Raw genomic sequence first — 21,832 nt, forward strand, 5'->3', positions numbered from 1 at the left:
ACACGACGCGATTGTAACACAACGATAAGATCAAATATAATCATCAACAACGCTTAATGTCTGTCGAGACAAAGACTGACCAGTTAAATAGAGTTTAAACGAACATCGTGAGCAAACCGGCTTATCATCCATTCGCGACAATGAGAGGTATCATCAAAGCTTCATCGATCACATGCCAATAAAAGTTCTGCCTCTGTCATCAGCATTACATAATAGTTAACGAAAAAAAGAGATACACTATACTAATCGTAAGTCCAAACACATACATATAGTTACACATTATGTATATATATATATACATATGTAAAAATATATGTATAACCTGTAATAATTTTTAAAAATTATATTATCTAGATATAATATGTAGATAAATATTCATATACATTTAAATATAAATTCTATATTTAAAATTATAAAATTTATATATATTTATATATGTATATGATATATATCATAATATATACATAAAATTATTACATATATACATGCATAATACATACTTTAGTATGATGTATCTCACTTATATTCGAAACTGTTATTATATGTGTAAAAAGTGTTGCATGCGTTTCATCGAGAGCAATAGCCATATTATATCTTTTAATTATATCAAATGTAGAATTCTCACGATGTAGAGTGTGACTTTTATGGAGCAAATTAGAATTTATTTTAATAAATTACAGATTTGTTTATTTTACCCACCGTCTTTATAGTCTTTAAACAAATCAATTCCGTGAAATATTATTTTAAATGTGTCAAATTTTTGTATTTTTACTTTTTTTAAAAGTTGTGATCGGTATTCACTTCATGCAATGCCTACTTTGTAAGATGCACAATTTGCACGCTGGCCTTGTCAACAGCGTATAATTAATTATTCATGCTACAGACAACACGATGGTTGGGTCTCATGACCCTTGAGCTGAGCCATCAAACGTTCGATTAAATAATTCGATTGCAATCAATTTGGCAACGGTTGGCGGACGGCTAAGTAACTTCATACGATGTAAGTAAGTTTCCCAACCCTCCCTGATATCAGCCATGAAAGTTAGAAGCTGCGAGTTAATTTAACCCATTAATATTCGAAATCTTATTTCCGGGAAATTTCGATTTCATATTTTTGCAATTTAGAAATAAGAGTGAAAAATGATACTCATTTAAAATAAAAGCTCTTAAATTAATAAATTGATTAAACATTATGCTTTGCTAGATGCTTTTTAATTTTCATACACACGTATACATCAGAAAAGTTTTTCAAGAAATTATTTATTTTTAGGAAATCTTCCAAAAAAGAACTTTGATAATAATTCAATTAATAAGTATCATACAAACAATAGAACAATAGAATGTTTAATATAATTATATACATTCTATGTATAATCTAAGGTTTGTTTTTTGTGGCTGAACTACACTTTTGGAACTTAAAATGAGATAGGTATATGTTTGATATTTATTGAAAGTGAGAAAGAGAATTTTAGTGCAAAAACAGAAAACGGATAACTAATTTTTAGTACTCACGTAGATATATTTAATATTTTTGTAAATTTGAGATTATAATTCATGAAAACATTCGAGGGATATTACGATAGGAAGGTCTTTTTATTCACTTGTTTTTAATTACCTAAACCAACAGCTCTCTCTCTCTCTCTCTCTCTCTCTTTGTTCGTTTAGCTAATTAAAAACAGGTACTCTTATACGCGACCTACATTTTATTGTTAACGGTTTACACACGCTGACAGGTTTTTAGTGTTCTAGATTGAGATCGTAGAAGTAAGTATTATAACATCGCGTTTTGCCGGGCAGAACTGGCATAACCGGCATGACCAGCTTAATTCTGATACGTCGATCCGATTAGTATTACTTTCTAAACTGTGGACACAGCTCATCCTTATACAAACATGTATTTATTCTGCAAGGTGTCAATTAATCTTCTTTTTCCTACATTTTTACAGTTACACAAAAATGTTCTTATTTTATCTATTATAATATTTAATTTTCTCATTTAATTATTGATTTATTATATATTTTCTTATATCTATTGATAAATATTGATAAACATTGATTAAACAAAAGGTGGCGGTGAAACTCTCCGCATTCAAATTGTTCACCAAATCGATTTTATTTATTTTCGATACTATCATTAAATTTTACTAAATTGCAATACGATTATTAAATTTGACTACATTGTTCTGCATTTAATCACGTGTCATATATTTTCAAGATAATATAAAAAACTTAATTCGATAGTTACATTGCCATAAAATAGATAAAATTTGTTGGCAAAGACATCACTTTGAATTGTTTATGAGTTACACATTAATTTCTAGTGGAATTTAAAAAATTTGTGTACTTGCGATGAAACTTGATAGATAAAGCTTCACGGCTTATCGTTTTTTCCTTTGAATGCGCGTGTTGCATAATACAAAAGAATGCGTTCGAAAACTTGCGTGATATATTTTTCAACAGCTTGAATGTACGGCAATTCCAGCGAGCAGTGTCGGATTAGCAATTTAACAGCAAGGTCAATTACGCGTTAGCCCGAACTAATATATTAATAAGCTCGTAAATTAGGCGACCGTATACGCGATAAAAGACGTGGGTTGCAACGCGCGTTTGAGATTAGAATTCGAAGCTCCAGTCCCACTTCAGCTGCATCGCAGGGTGAAGATAAATCTTCTCGTCTCTTCCAACGCATAATTCAATTATTCACGAGTCGTAGAACAATAGTTTTTACGAAACGAGACATCGTATTTATATAAGAGAATAAATAATTAATATTGTTGGACGATAATTAGTAATTAGTTCTTCCTTCCTTCAATTTATCTTCATTCGGTGAACAGGTGCACGATGATTGAAACGCGAAAGTTTAGTTCTCACGAAGATTTCACTATCATGCCTCCCTCTTTTCCTCCTCTCGAAAAAAGAAAGGAAGATTTCCGCGCTTGATTTCTCGGGGTTGATGGATAATGTGGGAACTGTTTGTTGCGTCAGGAACAGTAAATGAAGTATGCACAGAATATGCTTTAATTGACACGAGTGTATTATATATCTTTGTATATATTAGATACACGTTATATGTACACAGTGTTTGATGCAGTAACATCGGCAAGTCTAGCTTGCTTTTCGCTATATAATTCTCCTAAATTTAACCCGAAAGAGACGAAGAGTAATTTTAGCAGTTTTATCTTTTCCTCTTTTTATTTTAGCACACAGAAACTGACTTATGACAGGAGAGAGACGTAGATCTTACGTAATACACTAATAACACATCATGGAAATGTTCGTGTGTCATTAGACTTGTGTTACAGTAATCGCTTACAGCACAGCGGATATAGTGTAACGTGTGCAAAACGCTTTTACGCCGCATTTTCCGTTTTTATGTGTATTTTCCGCTGGAAATGACAATTTGATCGTACGGAAACTATTAAATTTGTCTAAAACCTTGCTTTTCGGTTAAGAAAAATCACTTCGCTTTTTTATAATATATGCGTTACAATCACAATTATTTTTTTAATTCTATGATATAATTCGTATGCTGTAATTTGCTTTACAGTTTTCTTTTCGACATCCTTAATACATTATATTTACGCAATCTTCCTAAGAACGTAATATATATAATGTTTTATAATATGATTCTTTAAATGTATTAATGTTTTATATAGATTGCAATTATCGTACTTGATGAATATGGCCAGTTTCCGTCTAAATGCAGTTACTCATTTATGTCAAACTACACGCGATTTTAAGAATATTATTTTTATCATGATTTAAATATAAAAATTCTTATTCTCACGTATGTTTATCGTAAAAGTGGTCTTACTTCGAACTAGATATTAAATAAACGAATCCCAGAATCAAACAATCATATCTGAATCCCTCTTCTATTAATATAGTATAGATTAACTTTAATCTTAGTCTTCATCTTTTTCTAGTTCTTAGAAAAGGACGAAAAATGAATTAAACCGGGATTAAAGTTAATCTATATTGGAGATAGAAATGTAGACATCAGTCTCGTTGAGTGAAGTGAAAATGTAAGATGATGAGCAAAGAAAAAGTCCGATATTCTAATATCAATGTATAAATGTTATATAATGTTCGAATATTAAAGTAGTTTGAGTGCTAAAAACATTTAAAATTTTTACATTTGTTATTGTCTGAATGACTAAATACAACTCTCAACGCTAAGTAGTTGGACTACTTAGCGTTACTCGATACTCGTAACAGGTAGAGATACATCCTTGATTCTAGCATTCGTCTAGCTTCTCGTCTCGGGAATTCCTACCGTAACACTTAATCGCCCTCTGCAATCGCTCGAGGTATTCTTGCAAAGCGTCTTCCTGGTCGAATTCCCTCGCATTGTCGGATCGCGCGATAGACCGCTTCTGCACGAGGGCGGAGAGCATCAGAGTCACCACTGGTAGCGTCATACCCAGCAGGAAAGTTGGCGTCATGATATTTCTCAGACCATGCTTCTTGAAGCCGCGATACAGCTCCGTCCAGATACCGTCCTCCTGTTCTTCTTGATATTTGCCTAACTTTCCGTATAAATACGGCCGGATCTTACCGGTCGCGGCGATGTAGTTGTAATAATGAGGATCATAGGACTGTGCGTACAACTGCGAATAATAGACGTCCTTATGGGAAGGCGGTTGATCGGAGTCGGGAAACCAGGCGCCCGCGTCCTCATAAGGAACCGGTGGGTTGCTGAGAATAGGCGGTCCTCGGTGAAGACCCGCCGGTGGTTTCGTGTAGATCACTTCCACCGGTGCCTTGGCCTTGAAAGGAACTGAGACGTCCAGAAAACGATTAACATTATGGAGAAAAAAATTATACAATTCATTCGCGGTAAGTGTGTATTCTATCTACACATCCGTTTGAAAGATGTACGCTATTCGTTATTATCATAAAAAAAGTTATCAATTAATCATCGTGTAGTTAGTCATTCTAATATGCATAAGAATATTGATTTTTTCCAATAACTGAATTATGATAGGATATGATTGAATGATGATAAATAATCGAGGAAGTGTGAGGTTGAATTATATTTATATATAAATGCAGTATTATCACGTAGATTTTATTCAAGAATCCGCAAATAAATCAGTTTTAAAAAAAAGATGATATATTACAGTGAAAAGTGCTTATTCATTCTTTCTTTCCGCATAAATTTATTAAAAATGTGCAACGTGGCGTTAACACGTATTCTCGTAACATCAAGTAAAGGGTTATACTTCTGCTAAACCAATGTTCACGCATTTGAGATAAATATTTTCAGGCATGAATAAATAAAAATAGAATAAATTGAGTAATAATAAAACTTTAGTGTGAATAAAAAATCATCCTCTTTTAGAAAAAAGATATGAATAACGGATGGAAATACTCGATAAACGTAAATCTTCCATCGAGAACATAAAGCTTTTTCTTTATTAAATCACAATTCATAAAAAAGTGTTATTTTCTCTAACTCAAGTAGCACAGCAACGCTTGCAAAGCGCTAAAAAAATGATCATATGCGCTTTGTAAGCGTTGTGCTACAGGAAGACTATTTGCCTCTTATCGAAACGGCCCGTCGGTTTTTTAAGATATGTTTCCTCACCTGCGATTGGCCCTTGATACAATGCCGGCCCTATCCTAGGTTGCGCGAAGGAAAATGGTCTCCCACGTAGCCTCCTCATTCTCTCTCGCCACATTGCCGGCGTTATCATGTCATGTCTGGTGTGGAAAGCAGGTACGAGTGGCACTGGTTGCAACATTTTCTGTGCCAGGACAACTCCAGCTGGTGCCCTGATTATGGGCTGTACTACGGCCGGTTGTCCCATATAGTCGTAAGTCTGGCCAGCAGACGACAACAGTTGTTCCCGCTGATCGACCTGTGGTACTAGTTGCGGCACCAACTGGACTTGGTCTACTTGTGACGTCTGCTGCACTTGTTGCTGGTTTATCTGAGGAACTAGCAACTGTTGTTGTTGCTCGACATGGGAAATTGGTTGAAGATTGAGGGGCTCGATTGACTTCGATAATTCCTGATTGATGATTCCATCCGAAGATCGCGATTGAACCTCCGGCGACTGTTGACTACGAAGATAATGATCGAGAGACAAGCGAGATTCCTCGGGTGTCCTGGAGTTTAAGAATGTGTTCAGCGCGACCTCCGCCTGGCTGATCGGTGTGTTTCCAGAAGAATCTTGGAACTGTCGAGCAGAAGTCTCTGATTGAAAGGTCTGGACCGAAGACGAAATCTGTGGTTTGAGAAGATTATTGCTTTCCACCGCTTGCTGTGAATGCCCATCGCTTTCGGATTCTACGACCGGATACAACTTCTGAGAATGAGACGGTTCTCCGGGATTGGGGAGGTCGATTGAAACGTCATTTTTCTTAGCTGCTCTCTCGGAAAGATTGCTCTCCTCCGCGATGTATTCGGTGTACTCAGTAAACGGATTTCCCTCGTAGTTGAGCTGGCTATTCGCCAGGTCGATCGCGAGGACGAGGAGGATTGCGAACCTCATCATGATTCTAAAAAAGAAAGGTAACTTTAAAGTATCTGAAACTTCATATGAAAGATATCTATAATATTATATGAGAGTTTTCTTTATAATTGAAGACCGAAAAAGATTTCGGTACACAGTTTGCAGAATCAAATATGTATATAAATTCGCAAAAATATTTTTTCATCATTCATTCTCATCAGTCTATTTCAAATTGTCATTATTTACATCTATAATAGCTTTATCAAATTTACTCGGTCATCTTTAACCGTTATTACATATCTCAGTGAGACTTTGTTAGCGACGAAATTTCTCGTAGCAAATTTTAATGACGACATTCTCGGTCAAGAGAGTCGGCAGTCAGACTGCCGCTATTCCAGCGGAACGAACGAGCGTGAGATTTTTAACGTATTGGAGAAGGAAGAAATGGTGCTCTCGCGGGATGCAGTTTCGCGCACATAATCACGATTGTCTCTTAATGCTCGCGTAAGTGGAACGGGACGAGAGAATGTCTCCCCGCGGCAATTTCGCCTCGAAGTCCTTTGCCATTATTTACAGCGGCTATCATTTAGTTACCGGATTTGACAGATGCGAGCAATCGAAAAGATAGATCGAGGTGCTACAATAATTTATGCATTATAATGCGCTATTATACGCATTCACAAATCGTTGACGGCGTGACACTTTTATCGATCAAAAGGCGAAGAGCAACTAACGAAACGCGCTGGAAGAATGTGACTTGTGAATATTTAATTAACCCGATTTGTTACGATCTCTCATTTTCAAAAATTCTATAGAACTCGTGAGATTTCTCCATTAAAAAATATTCAAAATTCTACCAGGACACTAAATTGATGGACGATGAGGAGACCATGGCTCTCTCTTGGAATCTCCTTTTTAGAAATATTTATAAAAAAGTTATATATACATATATATTTTTAATATTTTTGAAATGTTTAATCACAACTTTGATATTTCTAAAATTATTTTTTAATTAAAGAAACTCTTAGATATAAGAAAACATAGATTCTATTATATTATTCTTCTCTTATATTAATATAATTTTAAATAAAACGTTTTATGAATCACACATTTAAATAATATTTTTTCAATGTAATATTTTAAGTAATAATGAATATTCTATTGTATTCATATTTGATCTTAAAAAAAAAATTTCACTTACGGCAGACTAATGGCCCTCCCTCCCCTTTGACAAATTTCTAAATCCGCCAATGGGAATCAATGCACTGATAGCAAAATTATGCAACATTTCAGAACATTAAGATAATGTTACAGAAAAAATGTAGACGTTTGACATTTTTGAAACGATGAAAACATTGAGACAGGAAACTGTAATAAGATACGACGCATCGAAAGTACTTGCATGATAAAATGTGACCCCGAAACAGAAGGGAAAAGCCGTTTTACGAGAGAGTGATGGACAACACGAGCACGTTTGCCACGTGTATGCTGGCCCACACCTCGAGGAGAGAGTATTTGGGCTCCAAGTTTACCCGATACGACGCGACGCGCGACGTGCTCGAAAGCGTACCCGATCGCTATGTCATGTTGGAGAGCGCGACGCACGAGATGCACTCTTTTGTTCAATGCTTCACGTTTAACGGAGGAAGCTAAAGAATCCTGACTTGACAAATCTCTTTCAATTTTTTTATTTCTCGCTCGATTTATTTCTTCTACCTTATTGACGACGTATGGAGTTTCGCGCCTTTATTTATGTTGCTGATAGCTACCTACTTTTCTGAATCTGGGGATCAATCATGTAACTTTTTCCTTAGAGCGAAACCGTGAAAAGTAAAAATTTTTTGTATGTATGCATGTGTGTGTATATGCACATACATATATACAAAAAATGTTCACGTTTTCGCATTATAGAAAAAGTTACATGATCGATATCCTCCGTGTCGCCGCGTTAGAAAAATATGACGATTAAAAGTTGTCCTCGCATGCCGGACAATTAATCTATAATTGTTCGTTAAATTAGCCAAATCATTATAGCACGTGTTCACGTATAAAATTTTGTCATCTCATTCGGTTCTACTTAATAATATTCGGACAGAAGTATCTAAAAGACGTAAGTTGAGATTAATATCTCTAACACAAGAATTAATTTCTTCATTTTTCAAATGCCAACAACCTAATTATACGTCTTTTTTGTCGTATTGCAATCCAAGAGATAAATTTATTTTAGATATATTTATTATTATCGCGCGTTAATATTTCAGTTTTACTGTTACAAATAACGACAGGAGAAATATAGCTTTCTGCGCGAGTGTCCATTCAAAAATTAATTTCTGACGCAAATTGTTCTAAGACTTTATGGTCATTCCTTGCGCGATTCTTGTTCCATTGGCTGTTTCGCAGCTTTCTAAAACCGTTAATTCCATATTAGGTATTCAGTGTACGACCGAAATTCAATACTGCACCCATATCCACCTGTTTTTAATTACTAATGTAGTCGTAGGATGTAAAATAGTTTCCAAAATCACTTAAGCATTCCAAATTATGATCGGCAAAACATTAATCCCAATCTTTTTAATAGAATTCCAAACTTCACGTGTATATATTATATATATATATATAATATATATGTATATTTTATTTTTTTTATCGCGATTGACCTTAAATTCAGGTATCTATAGAACATATCTCCATTCATTCATCCTACTTTCGATTTAAGATCAAAAGTCAATAACACGAAAACAAATAATTTCGATTATCAATATAGCCATCCACGAATATTTAATTAATTTAATATTTTATCTGACATCCCAAGCAGCACAACAGCACTGCAAAGCGCTGAAAAAGCGCTTGTTTGAACATTTTTAACGCTTTTTTTTAGCGCTATGAGCTATTTGGGATATTAAAGATAGTATTATATATCTTTTGAATTTTAACGTCCATTATTTAGCTTGGTAGATATATCACGCATCCCATTATCCTAATTTATTCGTGTCACTTGAAATTTAATGTATGATGACAAGAATGTGCTAACAAGAATATATTGACATAGGTAGAGAGATATTAAATTACAAATAAAACGGATATTGAAAGATAATCGAATCGTATAATGGAATATTTAACGTAAATTTTGCAAGTTTTCTCTAATGACGAATATTTCAATTGTAAAAGATTTTTATTGTTTTCAATCTGCAAAGATCTTTAAATGTATATGTAACGATAAAACGATCCTCACACAATAGATAATATTTTCAGACGCATTCAACTCGCGCAATTAGCCGCATTTTTACCGCGTGCACGCTATAAAATTACGATCGCATTACATTTTTTGTTGCATCATAATCATTAAATTAAATAGCTGTTAATTTCTCACACACTTCTGGAATTAATCTCTTTAAATTCACTTTATCAGATTTATTCCTGCGAAAAAGGATATGCACTCGATTTAACCGGCACTTTCTTCACACACTGCATTCAAAAAAGAAAACATCACTGTCGCGTTTAATTACCAATGTAGTCGTAGGATGTAAAATAGTTTCCGAAATCACTTAAGCATTCTCAATTACGGTCGGCAAACCATTAATCCCAATCTTTTTAATAGAATTCCAAACTTCACGTGTGTATATATATATATATATATATATATATATGGTATATATTTTATTTTTTTATCCATTTATGCAAGTATTTGTGACGTTGGGGCAGAGGATTAAGCGTTTTACGAAATATTATATTCAATATTCAAGGATATATGCGATAAATGAGCACAATTTACGTAGCACAGCGCCTGCAAAGCGCTTAGGAAGCGCTTATGCAAGTGACATAAACGTTTTCTGAGCGCTTTGCAGGCTACGGTACGTGGGAAGCGATAAATGAGATGTACTCGAGTTTGATTTATTTGAGAGATCCCGGGATTAATGCTTGATTTTCACCTAAGGCGATAATTCGTCTCGAGATCGGCCGACAATGACGTGATGCGCGATCGATCGGTCAGCCTGCCGATCGTTGAACTTGACCTGATCACCTTATCGCCAGCTGAACGAATGTACCTTCGCCCTTCTTAATCGCGACCGCGCGCGAAGAGACGACGAGTCCCATCGGTCGGTGCGGCACCAGGAGTACTGAGATGCCGGGATCAACCAGCCGGGAAAGGCATTCACTTCGCTTCAGGAGCAAACTCCCTACCTTGACACCTTGGCCGCGTCGGCAATCGCCGGTTTACCTCATAATTATCCGGTTACTCCTTCATTCCGCGGGAGGACCGGTTGCGACCGGGTCAAAAAGAAGGAATCGAGAGACGAGTCATCGGATATTCCCAAAACATTTCAAGGTTGACCGACCGTCTAGCCGACCGGTATTTCCGGAAAAGGATGTTAGCGAGAATCCGCGTGGGCGATAATAGATTATACACAGACTATTTAAATATGCAAATGATAGAGCGAAGGCGAAGGCCACCTTCACAATTTATCTTCTTTGGCGACAGTTCCTTTTCAGGAGAAAGGAATTCTCTCACGAGAGGAAAGACAGAAATAGTGTCTTAGGGCAAGTCCTCTAAGAACAAATATTAAGTTATAAAAACAAGTTAAGACCGGTATTCATAGTCGATTCTTATATTTGATACTATCTCAAGTACAGTCTTTAGATGTCATAAGCCAATCAGAGGATTATATTAGTATCTTAACACATTATTTAAAACTGTCTTAAAATAAGAAACGGACTATGAATACCGTCTTAAGAATAGCAGAATATAAAAATTATGCCGATAAAAATGGAAAAAGAATGTAAACGAAGTATACATAAAATAAAAAAACAAGAGGAAAGCGATTTATAAAATTAAGACATAAATATACAAAATGAAGATATAAATCTAGATGCATTTAGCATTATTAATAAGACGCAAGAAATTGAAAATAAGATTAATGCAGAGCGCTGATAGAAAGAGAGAGAGAGAGAAAACATTTTCAAGGTTTATATTTCATCTTTATGAGATTAAGTAGTAATAAGTAGTAATAAGTGTGTGTCGTGTCCTACTACCCTTTGATTATTATACCGTGACAATTTTGCATAATAGGATGAGCAGTATGCGATGTAAAAATGAAGTTCAGTTATTCGATCCTTATCTGATATTCATCGATCATGGCACATGAGGCGCATGCTCCTCAAAACTCTAAGCTGGTCTTCGTGATCATAATTCTCCGAACCAATGGGGCATAACGCGATAATCGCTTTGGATCGAAGAAGCTGGATGAGTGCACTGTGTCGCGAGATCCGGTCGACGGCAGTGCCACGGAAAGCGTACGATCGTTGCGCAATGACAAAACGGTTGCTGACGAATTGTTTGCCGAAGGTCGCGAGTCGGATAACGGTCTTCTACGGTTAAAGACCTACTTAGGGGCACGGAACTCGAACTCAATTCGCTTATCTGATCTCCCCTGGAGCCGGGCTCAGGCCGACCTGAGATTTGTTTAGCCTCCATAAGCATCACGAACGGGGACGAATGCGAATTATCACCGATGTAAGTGTCCTCGTATCGATGAGACTTCATGGCACAGTGCATAAGGACGAGATATTATCCGCATGTATGAAATGTTTCGCAACAAAGTGTCAAGGATATCGCTAAATCGTGATCTGCGGAAGCACCTAGGGGATTGAAATTAATTCCACTTAGATAATATTTACCATATCTTTGGATCATTTTCGTATTTTAATTGAAAGATTGAACCATATATTTTTGCATTATAATCTGAGAACTACAATATAGTGTACGTATAATAGCAGTGTGTTAAATGTCGAGAAAAATTATTATCGATATATTATCGAAAGTTATTAAAATTAAATCATCACCCGATTAAAATTAGTTTGCTCGAATGTAACTTTTGCTAGAATTGTCAATTTGTTCTTTTTTATTTGATCAATAAATATTGAATAATTTACTCGAATAATTACTTAAAGATGATAATACCTCATATTTTTCTGAAGAAATTTATATAATTATTTTTGAATATTTATTGATTTAGTAAGAATTCTCTGATAAAAGAAATCTAATGAAAGAACTAAGAAGCTCCGTCGGATTAAAAAGAAGAAAAAATATACAATAATCAGATCAATCTTGTACCTATACGGTACTACACAAAAATGGGACACGTTCTACAAATCTTTACTTTAACTTTTTAATTCTTAAATTCTACCTACATTTTTATGCAAATAAATTGTATGCATTGCTGAATAAGTATGTTTCACCGAAGGTAAAGAGACATGCATTCTTTTTTATTTTCTTCCTATAAAATAGCAATTGATAAAGATCGTTCTAAATTTTCTTTGTTCGAAGATAATTTCATTACTTTCTATCTGTTTCCTCTATTTTTTTCGCATACGTGCGTAGCAAGTACCGTATATTAAATAAGCAATCTCCAGAACATTCAACGGAGATAATAATAAGAAATCGAAACCTCATCCTCTTTTCTCGCCTGAGGGCTAAAGATCTTATTAGATGGTATTATTTCCTGCAAGGGTGCAACCTAGTGATTGATTAAGTGTACCAGGTCGAGGCGCATTTGAAAGCCAGCCCGACAATGTCGAAAGGCAGCAGAAACAAATCGTCGAAGTTACCGTTCGTTAATCCCTCGATGTTCATCACCGTGCAGCTTCAGTTCAGCGCGCCAGCACTTGGACCAAAATGCGATCGTCCTCTTTTGAACCTAATGAGATTTTAAAGAGACCGCGTTATATTTTGATGTCACGCTACAAATATATAGCATTTATTCTCATTTCATCTAACATCGCGATTGGTGCTAATAAATACACTAATCTGACACTGACTTTAATTTTTCTGATGATTTATACTGGTTTAAGATAAACTTCGGACAGTTGCACTTGAACGACAAGTGTGCATCTACGTGAAATAATTGAAAAGAATATTATCACGTTGCAAAACGAGACTTTGAACTTTAGGATCATAACCTCGCGCTCATTTATCTTTATACTCACGTTCTTTTCGTAAATATATATCTATTAATAAACGAAGTTAAGATGCTATATTTTAAGTTTATGTGCACATATCAGTTATATAACTCAATATATAACTCTCCTGCATCTATATTGCAGTCTTATCTTATATTGATCAAAGATATGATGTAATTCATCATCCATCAATGTAAGATCAGCTTTGTCGTTTTTCTTCTTTATCTCAATAACAGATGCAAAACGGGTTCTCTTGATCACAGGTTTAACTTTAGGGAAAAAAAAAGAAATCATACGGTATTATATCCAGCGAGTATGTATGGTGTTATAGCAGTGTAATCTACTTGGTCAAAAACTGCCTCACAGAGAGTGCTGAGTCGGCTGAAGTGGGTTGTGTGTATCATCCTTGATACAGGATGAAATCATTTTTTTCCCCAATTCTCCTTCCCGGCCTCTTCTTCTGACTCTTCCTCTCCGCATTAACTCAGCTTATTTGTGATAACTTTGATATACATTCTATAATACAGTTAGCCGTTACTTATAAACTTCAGTCTTAAGCCGTAAGAGTTAGAGTCGAATGTGAGATGAATAATTGACTATAATTGGTCAATTTCTTACGGCTTAAAACTTAAAGCTTAGGTAATGGCTTACTGCAGAGAATAAGAGAGAAAGAGTGAGAGTTCAGAGTAGAAAAGTGGTTTTTTCATTTCTTACATCAAGACAATGCTTCAGTCCACTTAATACTCTTTGTAGTAATTTTTCGCCAAGAAACAGATCACACTTCGTCAGATCTAACACCGTGTGATTTCTTTCTTTTCACAAAAGCGTTGAAGTAAAGAAGAAAATTACAAAGGTGGTGAAACAAGTAGATTATGAGCTCATTACGTCTATGCGACTAATGACAAATAAGAATGCAACGAGTAAATGTAGAAGGATTATATACATTGAAGGAAAAAGAGCTTAAAATATTCAAATGATATAAAAATTTAAGTTATAGCAATCTTGTTACTTAAGAAATTCCTAAAGTCATCTGTTTTATCGACTAAACATAATTTTTGTATAACAATTACTTTTTTCCTCTTTTATAGATTCGAAAATCCTTTTACAAGAATTTTTTATACGCATTAATATGTGTCTGTGAAGTGAAGTTTATGCTGAGAACGAAAAAAATTGTTTAAATTGAAATCTTTATCATTTTTTAGCTCAATGTAGTGTCACAGCTTTCAATATTGTAATTAGTTATACACTCTCGAAAAATGCACTTTGGTGGCTCGGGATAAGAGACTTGTAGTGTCTTTCATTTCATTTTCATTAATCTTAAAGTAGGTTTTTTTTAACATGGCCGGAGACACTACCGCGTCTCCTGATAACATTTACTTGATATAAGAGTTTTGCAATCTTACAAAATTATGGTCCACAGATTAGTACTTTACACGAACAAACAACGTGAAGTTTTTAGAATTGGACTCAGACGTTTAATTAAAACGCTATTATTCTATGAAAATTTATGTTTACATGGCTACGGTCCGCTTGATGATGGTACGAATGCTTCGAAGCATTTTTTAATTGGTCAGTTAGTAAAATTCTTTCTTTCGATTGGTCAATCAAAAGTTTCGAAGCATTTGTAGCGTCAACTGGACCGCACCCTATATATGCGTACTATATTGATGTAGGTATATAAAGATATGTCGATGTGTTGCATTTTATCGGTAAAATAGTGATCTCGTTGAAGTTCGGGCTTCACTTTAGGATCCCCTTAATAGACAAACCTCGTATACATATAATATATGTATTTGTCAAAGCAATTTTAAAATTACATAAGTGTTTTACTTATTACATTTTGTTTTTATTGTGATTACGGCTGCGTTCGAGAGTCACGCTATCAGCGCTATTGTGTCATTCTATCTTTATCATTCATTAGACGTAAAATAAGGATAAAATAATGCAGCTTATGTATCTCAAATACAGCTTACGTAACTTGTAATTATAATTGTAATCAGATGGTGTTATGAACCATGTGCGTCATTTCATATATTCCTTATCTTTCACATGCATCGTACGTTATAAATTTTCGTGATTAATTACAGTAATTACATACGCGGAATTAAATATAAAATTAAAAATTCGATACATTATGACTCTAATTCTAACAGAATTCATATTGGACATATACACTGAAAAAAATTTCTGGTTGAAAATGGACAAATCAGAATTTTCTGATTAAATTTATTAGAATTCTAGTTGAGATAACAGGAATTCTAGTTGATACAATATTTCTGGTAAAATCTACTAGAATTCTCATTTTTACCAGAATAATTATATCAATCAGAATTCTAATTATCTCAACTAGAATTCTAATAGATTCAACCAGAAAATTCTGATTCGTCCATTTTCCACCAGAATTACTATTTAATTCAACCAGACCATTTTTCTCAGTGTATGAAACAGGATCATATATGAAATGAAACGTAAGGTAGACGTTAATTGAATTAGTCTCTCACTTGAAATGGAACCATAGTATTTTTCGGAAGCAAATTTTAACTGAAACTTTCGATGCAATCAGGGTTTTGGATCCATCGCAGGCTGATGTCCATTTCTACCAATGTGGATTAACTTTAATTTCGGTTTAACTCACTTTTTACCCTTTTCTAATTCTTATGAACTAGAAAAAGATGAAAATAAGTTAGAGCAAGGTTAAAATTCATTCCTTTTCAATTCTTCTTCTTAGAAATAGAAAAAGAAAAAAAGTAAATTGAAGGAAGGTTAAAGTTCATTCTGTTTTAGTTTTTTTATTCTTAGAACTAAAAGAAAAAATAAAAAGTAAGTTAAAACAAGATTAAAGCTAATCTATTTTTTACATAGTAGAAACGAGCGTGAGTGGATTCTTTCAGCTGACGCGAAGGAAACCGCGAGACACGCGTCTTTATATCTTTCGCAAGTGAAATCTTGGCGTGGGAGTATCATCGATGATTAATCACCAGTGCATCGCGTCGGTGCGCTTGCACGCGAATGCATCGGGCTGTTATGTAAGCGCTGTCGCGCGCGGCTTCCCCGGCTTCATCCGAGTGATTTATCAAATACTGATACTCGGAAGGATAGTGACAGGGTCGCGAACTTTTCAACGTCGGCGATTATCTACTTGGCCGACTAGGAATGAACTACTAATCGATAGTTTCCGCTCGAATCACATACTTTCTCGCACTTTCCATATTTGGAAAGTATAAAGTAACGAGTGTGTAGATTATGCATGGATTTTCTCACCGGCAGGAAAAGGCGAGAAATTGGAACACCAAGAGAGCAGAACATTAAAGCGAACAAAACTGGACGGTTTTTGTTTAACCGATTCTTCGGATAATCTGTTAAAGAAGATGTTTTCTTAAATTAGTTTCTAAATTACGTAAGAGTATGTAATTGTAGCAACTGCAAAATTGGCAGGTATTTTATGTACATCCTCGCGTGACCAACACTCAAGTAATTGTACGATAAAGTTTTTGTCGAATTAAACGCAATTTGTTTATCCGCATTTTACCTCACCTGTATTTTTATCTTCACATGTGCCTAGTAAACTGCTTATTCATTCTCAATTAGTGTTCGAAAAAAACAGAAAAAAAATGTAATAAAATTTAATGACTCTTCATAAACAATTCTAATAAACGTTAAACACTGAAGATTGAAGACTTGCGGTGCTTTCGATATATGCAGTGCACTCAACGGAATAGCTTGCTCCGCTTCTACACGTGATACGAATTTGCGATATATGATATTGTCAACACGCGCCAGAATTATCCTTTTGATAGCTCAATCGTTCGGATACGTCGCAATGAAGTTGTACAACAAAATCGTCGAGGGTATCAAGAAGATCGCGAACTCGAGGTCAGGTTCTTCTCGGAAGTTAATGAAATTAATGAAGTCTCGGAAGATTTTTTTACTGTCAGCTTAATTAAAAAAATAACGTATAAACAAAGATTGATTAAATTGAAGGAAGGAAGCAACTTTGAAAACATCAATTTTTTCTATATTTTAATCTTTTATTATCTCACGCTAATCATACAATGTTGAAAATTTGCTTTTGATGTTACGTCTTTAATGCTCGTGCCAAAGCATGTGATAAACGTCCACCTATACTTCTCATTTCCGTGCACCTGTATACCTATGCCAACAATTATCCGTTCTCTCTACGCGTTTGGAGGTAAATACATTCGATGCACGAATATCATGCCGGTCCGGTGCATCTGCAATACCACGAATACCACGAATTTCTCATCAGCTGAACATATTACTTATAGATGCTAGAGATAATGTTGTATCTACTCATCGTAATATAAATAACGTTATAAATCCCGTTAGTAACACTATCGATTGAAAAATGCCAGATCGTAATTGCATATACAGGATAATCCGGAAATTAGCGCATCAGAATATCATAGCAAAATAGAACGGACTAAACTGAGTCGAAAAGCTCTACCATTTTGCAATTTCCGTAATAGTTAACGAGATATTAATTACTAAAAATCGCTGAATATTGCGAAAATTGCAAAATAGAGGACTTTTCGACTTATATCAGTTTAGTCCGCTCTATCTTGCTATGATATTCTGATGCGCTAATTTCCGGACACCCTGTATAATCGTATTTCGACATAACATAATTTTTTTTTATTATACTTATATTATATGTCAGAGCTGTCTAAGATTCCATTTTTCCTAGAAAACACAATAGAAATCTAGAGACCGATTCTGTATTTTGAAACGAAGTGAAAATTACAAAAGTGAGCGAATTTACTAGAATACTGATAATTTCATTGGTCAACACCTAGTAAATTTGCTCACTTTTGTAATGTTCTCGTTTGAAGATACAGAATCAACCCCGTAGGGAATAATTGAATAATTCCGATCGGAATCCATTCCGACTTGTTCCATACGTGCCCAGAACCGAGTATTTTTAGCTTGAAACTGAAATGTCGGTATTCATGCCTATTACCGTTCCTATTCCTAACTTTATTGCTGTTTTATCGTAGCGACGCTCGGTCTCTGGCACTGGTCTGAAATCGTTAAAAGTTTTCTTTGTCATTCATTATGTTTAAAAGTATTCTGTTACTAATATTATAAAATACAATTATTCATTTCTATTCACTCTAACGCGTTGGAGTGAGTAGGAGCCATGGTAGGAGCATATTGTGGAGCATGTTGAAGCGTGCAACGCGAACAAACTTAGGGTTTCCATCGCAAACGTTACAGCGATGTTGCTGCAGGTTTCTGTGCCATGTCAGCCATGTGGGTGGACGCTACGTGCAGACCGCGTGCGTAGTGTGTACCTACAATGTCACGTATATGCGCGATCACGGAGCCATGAAGTTACCTAGAGGGAACGCGATCCAGTTTGATTAACAATACGTTTTCGATATGTTGTATGTATAATATTTTGGATGCTGTTGCGACTCCAAAAATCGTGGCGTACGATATGCGCGAGTTCGAATATTCCGTTCGTTTCGGAAACAATCGAATAACTCGCGGCACAAACTGAGCATGTATTGTCATAATTATTTTATTTTCCTTGAAAAAAAAAAAGGATGAAAGAGAACGTCAGGCAACGGAATAAAAATCCAGGGAATAATTAAACAATTTCGAATGGTTCCATGGTACATGCCCGGAAAAACGAAAACCTCCGAATAAATCCGGACATCTTTCCGAGCTTTACATAATGAACTCTTCCCTTCCCCTCCCTTCGCGAGGACCGAGTGACGTCCCACGTTCTGTCAATGAAATTCGGGAAAGAGAGCACGAATAATTGAGTAAGTCGCTCAACGTAAATTGTAGCGGTAGGTCGGAAGCTACGGCTCGTCTCGTGTCATTGCACGTCATTGTCCCACGTTCCATCGTGATCATTCTCACGCACGTCAACGTCTCGCGGGATGTGAGTCAGGGTGGTATCGTTGCGATGATCACGGCCGCACTGTCAGCGGCGCGCTTATCTACATGCTTTGACATACTGTAGCATACTGTAGAATACTGTGGCACACTGTGGCACACTGTGGCATACTATACACGCTACACGTGTATATTCCGTGCGCAGAGACGCGGTGGATTCGGTGTGGTGCCACGAGCGAGTCGTATGAATTCGCTCACTTGCACGCACACTCGCGGCTCGTTCGGATCGGTCGGTCGGTCAAGCAAGAAAACCAGTCACGGGAGCGTCAGTCAACAATCGAACACGCGGCAGTGAACACTGCCGAAATGGAAACTCGCGTCGACGGCCGAACGACAGCGATGGCGATGACGGAGACGGCCGTTGCGTCCACGGCCGATGACGACGAGCGCCGACGAGGATCGATCGCCGTCACGTGGAGTCGCTGCAAAAAGCTGCTGCTCGATCTTCACTTCAACTCCGATCGGATATTTTACTGGTGAGTGCGCGGAAGTGCGGGACCATTTCCTTTTCCCCTGTCCACCTTCCCCCTTTCGTCGGTTCCGCGCCAACCGGAAGAGCCTGGATGCGCAATAGCGCAATGAGGGGGAGGGGAACACCGCTCGATTCTAACGCTCTCGATTCCCGGCAATTGCATTGGGTTGCATTGGGTTGCACGGGAACTCGCTATTGTTTGTTGTTACGTTCCGTCTACGTTTTCTTCTTGGCAAGCTCCGAGTTTAGCCGCCTGTTTTCTGTTGATATATATATATATATATATATATACACACATGTATTCTACAATCGTGATGTATTTTGCTCTTTTTCGAACACGTTGCTGCATCGGTAGCTGCGATTTGACCTGTCTCAAATTGAATAAATAAATTGCGATACGGCGCAATCGCAAAAAGAACGAGCTCTCGAAAACAGTCTCGCTCGAATGCATATATGTAGTAATGAAAGTCAGGCTCGACCGTTTACACTTTGCTGCACTTTCCGCGGTTGAAACGAAACACCGTATAAAATACGTGGTATGGCAATGAAATTCGGTGAATGAAGGAAAATAAACACCACCCAAGCAGAACAAAAAAAAGTCACGATAACGTCAAAGTGACATCAAAATGAATCGGAAATGATTGAAAAATGATTTTTAATAATCATTTTGAAGTCATTTTGATATCATTTTGATATCATAATGATTTGTTGTTCTGCTTGAGCCAATTAATTAATATTTCAAATGTCTTTCAAGGTAATCCCTTCTAGAGACAATACACTTCTGACAATGTTCATATAGCTTGCACAAACTCTGTGAAAAGTCATCTTTGGATATCGCTTTTAGTTTTGTTATCACACAATCTCGAGTCATAATAATGTCAGAGCATCATCATGACTTTAGCTGTTGTAAAATTATTTTTAAGAATCAACTGACGTCATGACGACATTATGACTTATGACTTACGATATCATTACGATTTATTATGATTCTATATTCTCTCTCTACCTGGGGTTCTCTAATTCAAAATGTATACTACATTGAGAAAAAAGTACAAATTTTAGTACAAATTTGTTTGCATAGTACTAATATAACATCTATTTACGGAAAATAAATATTTGCTAAATAAAATGTAGTAATAGTTAAGTGACAAATTAATGGTTCTTGTATCAAATAAATATCCAGTTAGCAACGTGTCTTGTTGCTGGCACGCTGCTTGCTGAATATGCATTGCTAAGAATGCCAAGTACGTGTTGTTACCAGAATTGCAGAAACTGAATTCGCATTTGTTGGCAACTCGACGCCTTCGATATGACACCGATATGACACCTTTGAATAGCAACTTGTCAGTAATTTGCCGACAATTTAAAAATCATCATCATTAAAATTCGTATTGTATTGCCATCATATTATAATAATATATAGACGTAGAATCATATAACGCTGTCATATTGCCGAGAACGCAAGGTAATATTGATGCAGTTATCTTACTATTAAATTGCTGACAATACATATGCACATTACCCTCGCATCGGTTTGATACAATGTCGATGAATCATTGAAGACAAATCTACGGCAAGTTGCTGGTATAAGCAATTATAGATTTGTGCGATTTTACTCAGACGCGCTTTGCTGTTAACATTTAATAAATAACATTTAATCAACTGGCACTATTTAAAGAAATAGTTACCAAAAAGGACATTTTTTTCTTAATCTACGGTGATTCTTAGGTTTGATCGCGTTCTTCAACGCGTTCATTCATCGCGCCTGAAATGAATATAATTTGCTACGGTAAGAGCATGTTGGAACATATAATTGAAGCATGCGACGCAAACGAACCTCTAGAATCAACGTTACATTACTGTTTTGTATCATTTTCTCGGGAGTAGTTCACTTGCACACCGTTGCAATTGCCCACACTGAAAAAAAGATTGGCTGCTGCAGCAAATTAGATGGTAAAATATGGCATAGCATTTTTAATTGGCTGCGGCAGCCAATTTTTGGTTGCGTTAGCCTATC

At 35.9% G+C, this 21,832-nt stretch overlaps 3 protein-coding genes across 7 annotated transcripts in view; 1 reads left to right on the forward strand and 2 right to left on the reverse strand.

Moving 5' to 3' along the window:
• Positions 1 to 21,832, reverse strand: part of LOC108722905 (zinc finger protein 91) — a 342,323-nt gene that overhangs the window by 142,486 nt on the left and 178,005 nt on the right. The gene's annotated exons all lie outside the window — the stretch shown is intronic.
• Positions 4,015 to 16,997, reverse strand: LOC108722915 (uncharacterized). 5 transcript variants are annotated; one of them, XM_018448281.1, is made up of 3 exons: positions 13,068 to 13,103; positions 5,591 to 6,507; positions 4,015 to 4,780 (listed from the first exon to the last, which is right to left on the reverse strand). In XM_018448281.1, the coding sequence occupies exons 2-3, from the start codon at positions 6,501 to 6,503 to the stop codon at positions 4,239 to 4,241; spliced, it is 1,455 nt and encodes a 484-aa protein (XP_018303783.1). In that variant the 5' UTR covers positions 6,504 to 6,507; positions 13,068 to 13,103; the 3' UTR covers positions 4,015 to 4,238. The 5 variants fall into 5 exon arrangements, with proteins under 5 accessions (XP_018303783.1, XP_018303784.1, XP_018303782.1 ...); XM_018448282.1 differs by lacking the exon at positions 13,068 to 13,103 and adding an exon at positions 16,953 to 16,997 and having other exon boundaries at positions 4,016 to 4,780; XM_018448280.1 differs by lacking the exon at positions 13,068 to 13,103 and adding an exon at positions 10,508 to 10,569 and having other exon boundaries at positions 4,016 to 4,780.
• The window catches only part of LOC108722910 (patched domain-containing protein 3), a 13,357-nt gene continuing 10,920 nt past the window's right edge, over positions 19,396 to 21,832 (forward strand). Inside the window, exon 1 of the mRNA XM_018448265.1 lies at positions 19,396 to 19,819. Coding sequence (XP_018303767.1) covers positions 19,650 to 19,819 — 170 coding nt within the window. The 5' untranslated portion in view covers positions 19,396 to 19,649. The remainder of the gene's footprint in view (positions 19,820 to 21,832) is intronic.

This window comes from Mycetomoellerius zeteki, unplaced genomic scaffold (assembly GCF_001594055.1).
Source record: "Mycetomoellerius zeteki isolate Tzet28-1 unplaced genomic scaffold, Tzet1.0 scaffold221, whole genome shotgun sequence".
NCBI lineage: Eukaryota > Metazoa > Arthropoda > Insecta > Hymenoptera > Formicidae > Mycetomoellerius > Mycetomoellerius zeteki.